The sequence below is a fragment of the Palaemon carinicauda genome, chromosome 2 (genome assembly GCF_036898095.1).
Source record: "Palaemon carinicauda isolate YSFRI2023 chromosome 2, ASM3689809v2, whole genome shotgun sequence".
NCBI classification, from domain to species: Eukaryota; Metazoa; Arthropoda; class Malacostraca; order Decapoda; family Palaemonidae; genus Palaemon; species Palaemon carinicauda.
The window spans coordinates 35215372-35230588 of NC_090726.1; the positions used below are offsets into that span (position 1 = coordinate 35215372).

At 41.1% G+C, this 15217-nt stretch overlaps 1 protein-coding gene across 1 annotated transcript in view; it reads right to left on the reverse strand.

The window, feature by feature from the left end:
- Positions 1-11687, reverse strand: part of mRpS25 (mitochondrial ribosomal protein S25) — a 42242-nt gene extending 30555 nt beyond the window's left edge. The window contains exon 1 of the mRNA XM_068346230.1: positions 11444-11687. Within this exon, the coding sequence (XP_068202331.1) occupies positions 11444-11530 (87 nt within the window). The 5' untranslated portion in view covers positions 11531-11687. The remainder of the gene's footprint in view (positions 1-11443) is intronic.
- Positions 11688-15217: the final 3530 nt, after the last annotated feature.

The following is a 15217-nucleotide window of genomic DNA, read 5'->3' on the forward strand; positions in this document are numbered from 1 at the left end:
TGCGCACGCACGGAAGACTGCTGGGATGCGCGTGGGGAAAACTGTTGGCGCGCGCGCGCGAGAGACCGTTGGCGCGCGCTCGTGCGTGGTAGGTTGGCAAGTCAGCTGGCAGGACGATCAGGAACTGAGATGTGCCCTTTGGAAGAGCGAACATCCACCAATGGCAACCGTGAAAGGTCCATAGAAGAGTCCAGGACCGAAGTCCACGGACTAAGCTGCAGCACAAGGTTGCCCTGGTAGATCTGCTGGTAGGATGATCAGGAACTGATGATGCCCATGAGGGCCGGTGTACCAGCAAGCTGACCTTAGCAGAGTGATCCTCCAAAGAGGTGTCTCTATGAGTGGCTTCTCTCGCGAATGAGAGAGGTGAATACTTTGTAGGAGAGACTTGCCTAAGACTGTGCTCCACCCCTGAAGAAAGAGAGACTCAGCAAGGGGGGAGAGTAGTCAAGGCGAAGACAGCAATCGGAGTCTGTGAAGTGGTAGGATCCTCCGAAGAGGAGTCTTTATGAGTGGCCTCTCGTGAACGAGAGAGTTGATCACTTCGTAGAAGAGACTTGATGACGCCCATTAGGGCCGGTGGATCAGCAAGCTCACCTTCAACAGTAGCGATCCTCCGAAGAGGAGTCTCTATGAGTGGCCTCTCTCGCGAACGAGAGGTGATCACTTCGTAGGAGAGACTTGATGACGCCCATTAGGGCTGTTGGATCAGCAAGCTCACCTTCAACAGTAGCGATCCTCCGAAGAGGAGTCTCTATGAGTGGCCTCTCTCGCAAACGAGAGGTGTAAACACTTCGTAGAAGAGACTTAATGACGCCCATGATGATGCCCATTAGGGCCGGTGGATCAGCAAGCTGACCTTCAACAGTAGCGATGATCCGAAGAGGAGTCTCTATGAGTGGCCTCTCTCGCGAACGAGAAATGAACACTTCGTAGAAGAGACTTGCCTAAGACTGAGCTCCTCCCCTGAAGGATGAGAGACTCGGCAAGGGGGGAGAGAAGTCTGGGCGAAGGCAGCAACAGCAGTCGGAGACAATGAATTTATTAAGATGTGGGAAGTTCTCCCTCAGAAGGGAAAAATAACCTCACACCTGGGGAGGAAACTTTCTCTTGGAAGGGAAAGTTGTCCAACCCCGGAAGCCAAACCTCCTGGTTAGCGTTCTAAGATGATCTGAAGTGCTGGTCATGTTGTCCCGGGCATACTTCTAAAAGAAGGAATGACGCCCAAGACGACGTCCTCTGAGGGACGGCAGTGACAGCAGATTCCCCAGGCATAAACAAAACAGCTCTGCTTCGTCGGAACTCTTAGTCGAACAAAGAAAAAACTGCATAGTTAACTGGGAAAAAATAAAATTAATTATTTAACAGAAAATTCCCTAGGGAAGAACTCCGAAGAGGAACCCCGAGGGAACAACATAAAATAAGTAATACGCCCTTCCTTCCCCAGTCGACACCCACGGGAGAAGGGGGGAGCAGAGTAACTGTAATAAAAAAGCAGAATTACAATTATTCAAATCAGCTAAGAATATTCACTAATAGTGAGAACCACTGATCCTCCAAAGGGAAGTGTTCCCCACGGAGAAAAGCTGAAAAGTTAAAATTACAATTATAATTCCACAAAAAATAATTGAGACAAATAATCGGAAGTGCAACCTAACCCGTGAACGGGAAAGGTGCTCTCCGCATTTGTACACTGTCGTTGAAAGGTGAACGACCTTGAGAAGAGAAAGACCGTAGTCAATCTCTGAGAGGCCACATTCCCTTCGCTCAGTAATCCATATTTCCCGTAGGAAAAGGGAAAAGGCAAAGACAATAGTTGAATGAAGAGGGTCCAGGCGATGACGATTCCCTGCGGCGGCCGAGTCAACGGCTATAGGCCGACGGGAAGACCGATGGACCAGAGAGAGGGGAGGTCGTTCCCAACGAAGTGGAACTGTGCTGGCCTTGTTCCGGTGCTAATGTACACAAGTGTCGTTGTCGTACAGTATATGTATCCAACTCACAGCACATGGCAGTCCAGAATAGGCGAGGAGGAAGAGCAGAAACAACCGCCCTCCATCCGAGCCAAAAGTAAAGTGAACTAAATCACAGGTGTGTGAGCAGGAGTGGTAGCAAGCAATCCCCCCTACCCCCCACTAACTAGCGGTGTGGGTAGTTAACCCTCGCTAAATTTTAATGGCTCGTCATTTCAGCTCCGCCGAAAATATAACCCCTAATAAATAGTGTGGTTTGTATCCCAGTTACGGAACAAATGACATATTTTAAAAGTAATTTGTATTTTCCAAACTACAGTATACAAACTTGAGTTCTTTACTTATGGGAGACAGAGTACAGCGACGGCTGGAATATAGCAGTTAAAACTTCTAACGAGGTGTAAACAACCGGCAGGTAGTTACCCTGTCAGCATTGGGGAGGCAACCTCTTCCCCTATAACTCACTATAACCTCAATTGGATTGCAGCCAGAACTTATGGTGGGGGTTGGTGACGGCAGGTAAGTTTGTGTAAAGAACTCAAGTTTGTAGATATGAAAAATACAAATTACTTGTAAGATTTGTCATTTGTTCCTACACAAATACAAACCATTGTTCTTTACTTATAGGAGACTCATCCTTAGGTGGGAAGAAGTTCCCATTCAAACTGGCTGGAAACTTTACCTGGGAGCTAAGACTAGCATTTGTGATGCTACAAGAGTCAGACTTCCTTACACCTTGTGAACAGCATGAAAGATTGCAGGAAACATAGCCCGTGGCTTGTAGGGATGTTTCTGAGCTGAATCACGTTGTATGGCTGGTACATCACATAATCCCTATTAAGGAGTGCAGGGAAAAGACTCTTCCATGCTTTAGTACAGAATAGTTGCAAGATGAATGGGGCATAACTGCTTGGAGATAAAGTCCATCAGGACTATTCTTTCGCCCCAGACTCGTACATCACCCTTGCCTTCATCTGATGCTAATGGTCCTATGGGTCCTAGGGTAGCTATCCCACTTGCTATGCAGCTACAACAGGTCCTGATGAAGAAACCTGTGGGTCACATCCAGCAGGAATAGGATAGTTTATGTAGCTTGACATTTCTCTGCCTGTAAAATCTGCCAAAGGGAAATTCTAAAAGGGTGGCAAATGCCTACTCAGCAGAGCTTAAGGGCTCTTGTTTGAAGTTCCTTCCAAGGAGGGAAAAAAAGCTCTAGTCACGAAGTAGTGAATCAGTCCATTGATTTCTTCTTGCAAATTTGAGTTCAGGCCACAGAGACCCAGAATCTACTTGTTAAGAGATCATTGTTTCTGATCCTCAATAGTTGGTGAGTAGGACGAAATTCGTCCTTACCTCTTGAAATCGGACAATTAAGCAGAGAAGCTTTGTAAGTAGGAATCTTCCGCTACTACCAGCGTCAAACAGGAGGCTGCTCCATATGGTGGAGGAAGTAATCGGGAGGAGTTCACCAACCAGAGGAACTGTGATGCCCCCCCCCCCCCCCTCAGGCGGGAAAGGCGACCAAACCCTGTTGTCATTGTTAGTGATTCTCCCCCGAAAGCGGGAAGATTTCTGGATAATGGCTGGTGGAGGGTAACTCTCTCTCAGAAGGGGAAGTTGTCCAGCTTCGGAGAAGAACGAGCGAGCAAAGTAAAAAAAGGAGGGCTTGCCGCCGGCAAAGAAACTCAGTTTCTTTGCCTTCCAAGAAAACCTCGAAGGAAAAGAATACCTTCTACCACCTCTTCACTGTCTACCAATCACCCCCTCTAGGAGGATGGTTACTCCCAACATTCGATACCAGGAGAGTCCTACAAGCAGAGAAACTCTACTTGCAGAACAGAACCAACATGACAAATTTGGAAATAACTTGTATTTTTCCCAACTAATACAAACCTGTAGTTATTTATAGGGATATTCTTTCAACAAAGATGAAACTAGTCATAAGACTTTTTAGTGAGGTGGAACTACCCTACCGCTAGTTAGCGGTGGGAGGTAGGAGGGAGAGCCGGGGTACCCAGCCACTCCTCTCACACACACACTTGTGTATTCTGATCACTTTTTGTTGGTAGGACACTTTGTATAAATAACCTGCGCACCCTAGCGAGGTACCTCGGAACCATCCCCTCTTCCATCATATTTTCCATGCCCCTAGTCTCTAGAGGGGAGGTGGGTGGTAAGTATGTTCAAAAATTTATTTTATAATGAAAATAAAATTTTAAAACATAAGACTTACCTGATAGTTATATATATAGCTGATTGAACACCTTTGGTGGAGGGTTAGAGACAGCCAGTATAGTAGGGATTTTTTACTTAAGAGTTAATAAACAAACTTAAGGGTTCGTACCTGATAAGGAAGCTGACTTCAATGAATTCTTTCATTATGTCCGCTTTCCTTATGAGATCCAGCGATCCACCCAGGGGGCTGAAGACCTCTAGGAGCTTTCAAACCGGTCTAAAAACCTCGATGTGACAGGACCTCTTCCAATACCCTTGTTCCAGGCGCTCTCAAGGAACAAATTGACCACCTGACTAAAATCAATGATTGTGGGAGACTGTCGCAATCTCCACAAACAACCATAAAAATAAAAAAGTTCCAAGAGAAGAAAACGGTATTAGGATTATGGGAACGTAGTGGTGGATACTTCCCCCCCTACTGCACTCGCTGTTACAAATGGTCCCAGAGAATAGCAGTCCTCATAAAGAGTCTGGACACGTTTCAAATAGTGTGGAGTGAACACAGATTTACTCCTCCAAAAGGTTGTGGCCAAAATTTATTTCAGCAATCTATAATGCTTGAAGGCCACTGAAGTTGTTACAGCACTAACTTCATGCATCTTGACCTTTAAAAACTTGAGGCCAGTCTCACTGTAATGCGTATGAGCCTTTCTTATAAGAGTCTGATGAAGACTGAAAGGACATTCTTGACATCTGTAACGAGGGCTTCATGCTCGAGCACCAAAAAGCTTTCGAATTGCCTCGCAACTCTTACATTCTGCCCAGATAGAACTTCAGGGCTCTTACTGGACACAGGACTCTCTCCAACTCCTCGCCAACCACCTCCAAAAGATTCAGAAACTCAAAAGCCTTGGGCCAAGGTTGAGAAGAGCGGTCATTCTTGGCGAGGAAGCCTAACTGCAATGAGCAGATAGCTTCGTTATCTCAAAAGCCAACGTTTTAACTAAACGCATCAATTCACTGACTCTTTTAGCGGTCGCAAGACTAACACAAAAAATAGAGTTTTCATCGCGAGGTCCTTAAATGAAGAAGAATGCAAGAGCTCAAGCCTGTCATTCATAAGGAACTTCAGGACAATATCCAGAATCGAAGCTAGAGAATCCTGGTTGTTTCGATGATTCAAACGATTTGAGAAGTACTTGTAGAACTTTATCATTCGAAAAGTCCAAGATACTGTGCTTGACTACAGTCGCTAACAGACTCCTGTATCCCTTGATGGAAGAGGATGAACAAATGAGCTTCCTTCGAAGGTACAGCAGGAAGTCAGCAATCTGAGCTGTAAAGATACTGGAAGAGAAAACAGAGTTGACTCTGCACCATTCTCTAAAACCTCCCACTTGAATTGATAAATCCTGATGGCAGAAGTCCTTATTGCCTTGTAAAACCCCTAGCTGCCTCCTTCGAAAAATCTCTAGCTCCTGTGAGTTTTCGATAGACTGAAGGTAGTTAGATGAAGAGCTAGGAGACTTGAAAGGTACCTTTCCAAGAGAGGAAGTCTGAGTAAATCTACTCTAAAGGAAGGCTTCTAGGAGAATCCATCATCCATTCCAGTAACTCTGTGAACCATCCTCTTGAGGATGAAAAGAAGGCCACTAGAGTCACCTGGTCCCTTCGTGTGACACAAACTTTGTATCACTTGGCAAAGGAAATTGAACGGTGGAAAAACGTACACTTCCAGTTGGACCAGACTAACAGGAAAGCGTCTATGTGAACTGCTTCAAGATCTGGCACTGGAGAGCAGTAAGATTCTAGTCTCTCTGTCTGCGAAAACGCGAATAGGTCTATACAAGGACGACACCAAAGTCGCCACAGACTCTTGCAGACTACTCAATGGAGTGTCCATTCTTCAGCTGAGGCTGTCTGCCATATGTTCTTTCCCCCTAGAATGAACCTTGTTAGAAGGATTACATTCTTCTCCTTTGCCCAGATGAGAAGCCTCCTCTTACTCCCATAAAGGAACCTCGAGTGGGTTCCGCCTTGCTTGGCAACGAAAGCCAAAACTGCGGTGTTATCGGCATTGACCTGCACCACTTTGTCCAAACTGACCTTTCAAAGTTTTTTGAGGGTCAACTGGACTATCAACAGTTCCTTGTATGATGAGGAAGCTCTTCTGATCCTCTGTCCATAGTTCCAAAGCTTCCAACTGTCCAGTGTTGCTCCCACTCTGAGTCCGAGACGTCGGGACACAACACAAGGTCTGAGCTCCTCTGTTCAAAGGATGACCTTCTGGAAGATTGACCGGATTATTCCACCACTGAAGGCAACTTCCTCTAGCATCCGAAAAGGGATGCATACCGACTCTAGATCCTCTCCTTGTCCCAAAATGATTGAGTTAGAATAGGAGAGGACGAAGAAAAATCACACAAGGACAATAGCTTCTAGCTTCTGACTGGCCCGGAAAGGAACCCTGGTGCAGGAAAACTTGGATGAACAGGGACATATCAATGGTCACAAATAAAGATTCAGCCTTCCCACGGAAAAAAACCCCTCCCAACGAGGAGAGGGTTCCCAACACACTCATCCACTTCCTCACAGGACACTTCTGTATCTTTAGAAAAGATTGCAGTTTCAAGACGGCTTGCTCCGTTCTAAGGGGAGACGTAAAAGCCCGAAAAAAACTTGACTGAATCACCATCCTTAAATAAAGTATCTTTGGTGATGGAGTCAGAAGATCTAACGGAAATAGAGACGTGTGTTTAACAGGATACATCTCTTTAAGGTTCTGACACCTGGCGTCAAGGGAACCCAGATCACCGCCTCTGTCGCCGCGTTGTTCCAAGGCTAGACGCTCGATACAAACGTCCATGATCAAAGAGATCGGAACTAAGGCGCCCTAGATCTCGACCTTCGATTCGACCAGTGTCATCACGGAGTCCGAGGTTCTCATGTTCAATGTCATGCCTCATGCTAGATCTTCGACGTTGAGCGTCCTGAAAGACGTGGCGCCGAGCGTCCTGTAAGACGTGGCGCCGAGCGTCCTGTAAGACGTGGCGCCGAGCGTCCTGTAAGACGTGGCGCCGAGCGTCCTAGAAGGTGTGGCGCCGAGCATCCTGTAAGACGTGGCGCCGAGCGGCCAACAGAGCAAGACGCCGAACGTCCTATAAGACGTGGCGCTGAGCGTCCTGGTGTCAGAAGAGACTCGACTTGTTGACAGGAAGACCCATTTCTTCTGATAGGCTTAACGTTATCTGAAGATCCTTCAATGAGTTCTATCTCAATTTGAAGGTTGACATAAGGTGTTGGTTGAGAAACAAAGCCGAAGCTTGTTTCTGGGTTCCCCAAAGGGGTTGCCCAAAAAAAAGGATGGGAAGGGACGAATCCTTAGTCTGCCGGAGGAAGGGGAGACCGAATAGGTGAAGGAAGATTCTCCCGTGGACGGGACTTGAACAATCGGCGAGATGGTGATCGATGATCTGACGTTCGGCGACCAGCTAACGACGAGCATTATTAGCAGATCGCGTCGATCGGCAAGCTAACGATCAGCGAGTTGACTATTGGTAAGATGGCGATCAGAGATCTGACGATCAGTGAACTGGAAATCGGCAATAGGCGAGAGACAAGAGCTGGCGATCGGCGAGAGACGAGTTGGAGTGAGTCGTCCTGATGAGGAGGATCGTCGCCCTCGTAGGGAGGATCAACGTCCTCGTGAGGAAGAGCAACCGCCTCGCGATCGAGAGCATCCAGCTCGTGATCGTGAGCGCTCAGCTCGTGATCATGAGCGTTTTGGTCGTGAATGTGAGCATTTAGCTCGTAAATGTGAACGTGTTCTAGAAGAAGAGCATCGAGATCGTGATGACCTTCGATCTCGTGATTTGTGGCAAAAAAAAGTTGGGAGGAGAGAGACGTGCCATTTCTCTCCTCCCAACTAAAGAAAAAAAATTATCAGAATACACAGGTGTGTGTGTGTGTGAGAGGGGTGGCCTGGTACCACCGGCTACCCCTCTTGCCCCTACCACTAACTAGCAGTAGGGTAGTTCCCCCTTGCTAAAAAGTCTTATGACTAGTTTCAGATTCGCCGAAAGGATAATCCCTATAGATAGGTACAGGTTTGTTAGTGCAGGAACACTGGGGCATTCGGTTAACAAGCGCCTCACTGTCAGGGGTACCAAAGTCATTGCTATATGGCTGGTGTTAGCAAGTCATCAGAAACGAGTTTGACCAATGTGGAGACGACAATGAGTAGTCTCCCACTTTCGGGGCATCATGCTTTATCTCCAAGGAGATATAATATCCTTTATTTCTCTCTTCTAAACTATCCTAACGTTGTTGCTAATTATTATAAAACAAATTCTTAATGCTTGATAAAAAATAACAGAGGATGGGATACCTTCCTGGCAGCAACTCAGCTGCAGTACTGTATTCTTTACAAGTAAATCTATCTTCTCATTCCAAGATACACCTATGTGTGTGCTGAAATCCAAAATAATAAATTGTTATATCTTTCAGTCCAATAATAAAAAGTCACTCTAAAATCTCTAAAAACTAAAGCGTTGCTGGAATTAAAAACTTCTAAAGTTTGTCGGACACTTATTGCATCACAAAAAAATGGTAAAATTGCCCGCCACTTTTAACGGTATTTTTTCAATAGCGGTTAGTATGCCATATACTGTAGTTCGGCAGTATATAAAGAAGATGTTAGAGGAAGTGCATATTTATAGAAAGATATCTCAGGTGATTTCCATGGAGGGGTTGATATCTTAAATGGAGGAACCTTACTTCTACCTATAACAAGATTGTACATGAAAACCATAAGGTTGAGGAGATTTTGGGTGCAATTCAAAATATCTACAATGATTTACAAGGTTTGCAGTCTGATATGCTAAAGAATTAGTAAGTCTGCAACCTAAACCAATACCGAACAATAGAAGACTCTTGGTAAAGGTCTAATTCTCCAACGTCAACAAGGAGGCTTGGGATAGGCTAAGATCTAAAGGCTCTTGTAGTCAATCTGCTACCAGTACTTTATGGTGTATAGAATCTAAAATCTTTAATCAGCTTGGGGTGGCTGAGGAGTATATTTCACAACCATAGCTAATTTTTTAAATTGGTTAATATACATTACTTTAGTTACTGTACTAGTGAAACTGGAATTCGCTTTAAGAAATGGATAAGTGCTGGCTAGTTTGGCATTTTTCTCTTTATATCTAATGGGGGCTGAGGCATAATAACTCAAGTATCTGTCAATTATAACTTGAAGTCTGATTCTTTAACTTCATTGTTTACATTTGGAAGACTGATGGCGAGTTATTGCACATACATTTCTTGCTTTTGCCAGCTGTTCTGTTTATGTATAGTATGATGTAATCATTACCAGACTTTTTTAACCAATTAAAAGCTTAAAAAATCTATGCACGAGTTCCCGGACGTTGCTCTACAACAGGCATTTTTTCCCACTCTCCCCTTCAGTTTGAGCTTGACCACCATCACATATAGACATCTCCACGAAGGAATTACAATCTATTTTGAAATTTAGTGTAATTTCATTTATTTCAGCAATTGATTTGGATGAAAATGCTCTCCATTTTGTGTATAGCTTTTGTTGCTCATGTTTAATAAAAAAAACATTCCCGAAATAAGGATCCCGGGGTTTGCGAGAGCAGCGAGCAACAGCACAGCAAAAACCAATAGAAGAACATGAAGTGAATCAGATAATTATGCTACTTTAATTTTCAGCCACTTTCGTGAACCATACATTTTCCCAACTGGCTATCTTGTATCTATTTTGTATTTCTGTCCATTACTATTGTTTTGGCATTCATCCACCAAAAAAAAGTTTCCAACTGGGGTACCCCATAATTGTCTTTATATAAAAGGGTCAAAAACTTATAAACAGGTGGTTTGCCCCAATAATTAGGGTCAGAAATGCATAAAACACAAGATAGTGTGTAGGAAATATATAGGGTTCATGCATTTGGCTATGAATTAAAAGGTACGTTTGTAGATCGTCAGGTTACTGGGCCTACTGCTCGTATAGAAAACAGGAATTCTTCCTATAATCATCACCCATATTTCACTGTATCTATTATGCATTTACTGATCTTCGCTTCAGCATGGCTACCTATGCTAGATTAAACATTACTTTAGTGCTCTTCTGTTGCACTATACACGTTAACCGAGTGGGCAAGTATTTTGGCGGAAAAAAAAATCTAGGACCAAACCATCATTCTACACACTACTAAATTAAATCATATCATATTTACTTTGAAATTCTACTTCCAGACTGTCTCAAAGAAATGCAATGAAACCGAAGGCTTCACCATCGAGACCCTCCAACAAACCTGTACAGATCTAATAATATCTATTGTCATATCAACTTCAGATCATGGCCGCTGATATACAAAGGCTCCAAAAAAATATTTCTTACATAAACTATAAAAAATTTAACAAAACAAGAGGAAGTGAAATAAGACAGAATAGTGTACCCTAATGTACCTTCACGCAAGAAACCTACCATTCATGATCTAAGTTGTGACAATAGATATTATCAAATCTGTACAGGTTTGTTGGAGGGTCTCAAAGGTGGAGCCTTTGTATATCAGCGGCCCATTCCTCGCGTGTGGATTAAAATTGGACATCATTTAACCTAAAATTTCCCCCTAACCTAACCTACAAGCCGTGTCCTTACCTACTTACCTACAAGCCGTGTCCTTACCTACTTACCTAACAAGGAGGGGGTAGTGCAACCCCCTGTGAGCCCCTTACACTGCCGTATTCTAAGTTAGCCATAATCATATATAAAGGTGGCTGCTATTATACATACACCCTATTTATTTTAATGTTACTGTTCTTAAAATATTTCAATTTTCCTTGTTTCCTTTTCTCACAGGGCTATTTTCCCTGTTGGATCCACTGGACTTAAAGCATACTGCTTTTCCAACTAGAGTTGCAGCTTAGCAAGTAATAATAATAATAATAATAATAATAATAATCATTGTTGGGACAGGGTAAGAAAAGAGTATGGCAGTCTAAGGATATGGCTCCTAGGTTAGGTGGAGATACATAGGTTAGGTTAGGTAGGAAACATTCAGTTAGGTGATGTTCTTGTGTCTGTAAAATGTGGTTTTTCACTATGACCCAACAAACTACAAAGGCTCCATAATAATAATACAGTAGGCCTAGCCATACCATTATGCTTAGTCGACATGTCTCAAGAATAGTAACCTGGATATGGTTATCCCGTACGTTCCATAGACAATTGCTGGATTATCCCATAAAATATACAAATAATTTCTTACCTTGACTCTATCTTTCAAGACGAGATTCGATGTTTCCAGGTACTTTAAGGTCCTCCTCAGAGGGAACTTCCCTTTCATGAAAGGCATTGTGATGGATTAGGTACCGGAAGAGTTGTAATAATCAATATAACTAAAAACGGTGAGATGACTGATGCTTTCAGTCCAATAATTTATATATTTAGTACCGGTTAGATGTTCAAAATTGTAAATAATAACAACGTAAAAGCGAAGGTCCTGAATCTCAGGTTCTCGTTTATACAATTCAGGAGTTAGCCGAAGGGATTTGCCTTTTCATCGGCACCTCCCTAGTTAATTCCTAATCTCTTCCTTTGATTTCCTTCTCCTGTTTCCACATTTGGTATATATATCCTTTTTTCTATTCATTCTATCTATCCAAAGTAATTAGAGAAAGAACATTTTCTAGTCTTGCCGACATAATTACGAAAATAGTATATACAAACATCGATAAGTGTTAGTTCCCAAAATATGAGAAAATAGCTATAAGTACACCGGTTCTGAAAAGTGTTCTAGATTAGGAGGAATTAAGTTCATATAGACCTATTTTAACTATATCATTTACTCCAAAAGTGCTAGAATATGCAATTCTTGAACAACCAATTAGTCACTTGGGAGCAATAGAAGTTTTACCAGATAACCAGTCCGCTTACAGAAAATTAAACTCTACGGAGACACAGCCATATGTTCTGTTGTAAACAATATGCTGGGAATGATGGATGAAAACAAATGTGGTATTCTAATATTACTTGATCTTATTGCTATTGTAGATACAGTTGTTCATGAACTGCTACTAAATTATTTACGGTCCATATGTATTGAAGATCAAGTTTTAAATGCCTTTAAAGGCTACTACTTGGTTGACAGAACTATTGTTTACACTTTGGAAACTCTTATTCGGTTTATGAACCATTAAACAGGGGGGGTATCCCAGGGGGGTGTATTGGGTCCGATGTTATTCTATATATATATATATATATATATATATATATATATATATATATATATATATATATATATATATATATATATATATATATATATATATATATATATATATATATATATATATATATATATTAGTAATTAAATCAACTAAACCATCAACTAAAATCACGGACAGGAAAAATTAGATTGAACATGTACTTAAAGATATACCAATAATTCTTAATATAAGGATACCTTCAAGTAGAAATGTTGTACGTTTTCCTGATGAAAAGATCAGAGACGAAGCAGCAAACAATATTCTAACCATGGTTGCAGACACCGAGATGAAGAAAATTGGAAAATGAAAAACTAAAATTATAATATGCTATGTATACAATGATGAAAACAAATAGTAAGTGCTTTGATTCAAAGAAATCGTTGCCTGGGCCATATCCAAAACATAGAAGAGAAGATAAGTATGGTAACCAAGAAAAGTGCTGCAGGTGGGACTACCCACTACTTGGAATGTGAACCTGAAGTTTGGAAGGCTATGCATGATAAAGGTGACAAAGTTATGTTGCGATAAGGTACTTATAACATACGTGATATTTACCATGTGATCACCTGCTACCGCTGTCAAAGTATGGACATTTTGGAAAAGAGTGCAAGTTCAAGTCTGATGATAGAGTTTGAGGGAAATGTCCAAGTAATCACGTCACTAAGAAACGCAACTCTCAAGTGATAATAGGCCTATGTATAAACTACGCTAAGTTAAGAAAAAAAAAACCGATAGTGGATACTAAGGACGTCATAAATTGCGGCTATGTAAACATTCAATTTCCTGGTGATCAGACAATTCAAGTTCGAGAATTGATAAATGGGGAATGTTTCGACATATCAATTTTATCTGAAACATGGTTCAATTGTTTCGACAAGGCTAAGCTAACTGAAATGACCCCCAGTACACCTGCCTTTTATATTCCGAGAAAGGGCACGTTAGGGGAGAGGGTAATTGGGCTTTTCTTTCTTAAAGGATATCTATTACCAAGATGATAAAGAGATAGTGTAATAAGTAGTGAATATATGGGAAAAAAACTTTACACAGACAAAAAAAGAAAATATCGTAATAGTTTATAAACCTCCAAGAACACATGCAACTATGATTTTTAAAAGTTCATTATGCTCATTGAGATGATTGAAATAAACAAACAAAATTGATTATTTGTGGAGATTTCAATTTCTGAATGGATGATGCATTAGATGGTGATTCTTCAGCCTTTAGTGTGTTATTGAAATCATATCAATTGGTTAATAACGTTGATTGTGCAGCAACTGTCACTGGGCAAACGTTAGACCTAGTTTTAAGTGACGGAATTAATAATATTGTATCAAATATTAATGTAGAAGAGAAGAGCACAACTTTTAGATTAATTTTACGGAAACACACAGTGCTAAAGAAAGTAAGCTTTAGAAATAGAAAAAATTATCTCGTGTATTTATTGATGAAGTTGCAAAGAAAATAAATGTTATCAATAATCCCTGTCGCCATGGCATCCCACGTTTATTGGGCTCTATCTGTGTTGATTGTCTTGTAAATATATAAAATATTGTGAGCAAAATTGAATATGATACCATGTGTCCACTTATGCAAAAGTGGACGACACTATCGAAGAGCCACGTTTGTAGGACATCTACATTAACTTTTTGGAAAATAGACCGACACCAAGACTAACGGTGAGAAGCTATTTAATCACGATGACTGTTCACTCGTTGGAAAACTGATTTTTCCTTTGAATCTGTTTTAGCTTCGACTACTACTTTGCTTTTTAGTAACTTTTATCTTGTAATTGTCATGTTTTTAGTTTACCTTCGAGCCATTGTGAAACTTTTTCATTTTTCAGCGGACGAAGCACTTTGAAAAAAAGTACGAAAGCTTGTGTGTTTTTTTTTAATACAACGATGATAATAATAATAATAATAATAATAATAATAATAATAATAATAATAATAATAATAATAATAATAATAATGATGATGAATACTCAAAGGGTTCACCATCAATACCAAGGGATCGTGTACTAAACAGTGTTTAAGTTGTTAAAATATTGAGTAATTTTGCATTTCAAAGTGAAGCCATAAGCACATTTATGCTTTTTAGTTCGTTTTTTGCCTATCATTGTTTATCTGTTTGTATTGCTTTTAAGTTTGATCCAGATGAATGTTTGCATTTTGTTTAATCAACGAAACAGTCTATGTTTTACATTGTTAGTTAATTAGTTACAAGTTTGTGGTTTACAAGAAAATTACCAGCCTTCCATTTATTGAATATTAAATATAGTAGCCTAAATCTTGTAATCTTCTAAAATGTATTGCTTTGTTTTACATTAAAGTAATTAAAGGGTTAAATCGTTTCTGAACTACTATATTGAACATAGCCAACGAAACTGATTAATCTTAATAATATTGTATTAATTCAAAACTATTGGATCTTCTATTCTTCCGGTGCTGACTTTTCACTGAAAGATAACATATTTGGGCGCCTTCAGTTTTGCTGTCACTGTTGCTGGCTGAGCTGAGAAAACTATTGAGACATAAAAATGATAGAAGATGTCGAAGAGTGTACTGTACCTGTTTAATAAGTTACTTGAGGAAGTTGGCCTTTTATGAAATTAGTAAATCCCATAAACATTCGAATTCCAGGTACGATGAATAGTGTTGGAAATTTAACGTTGAAATAACGATGATTTAGGCCGGAAGCACACTAGCGACTCTGTGGCGCCACAAAGCCACGCCACGCCTGTGGCGGGGATAAGCGACAGAGAGCCACAGTCG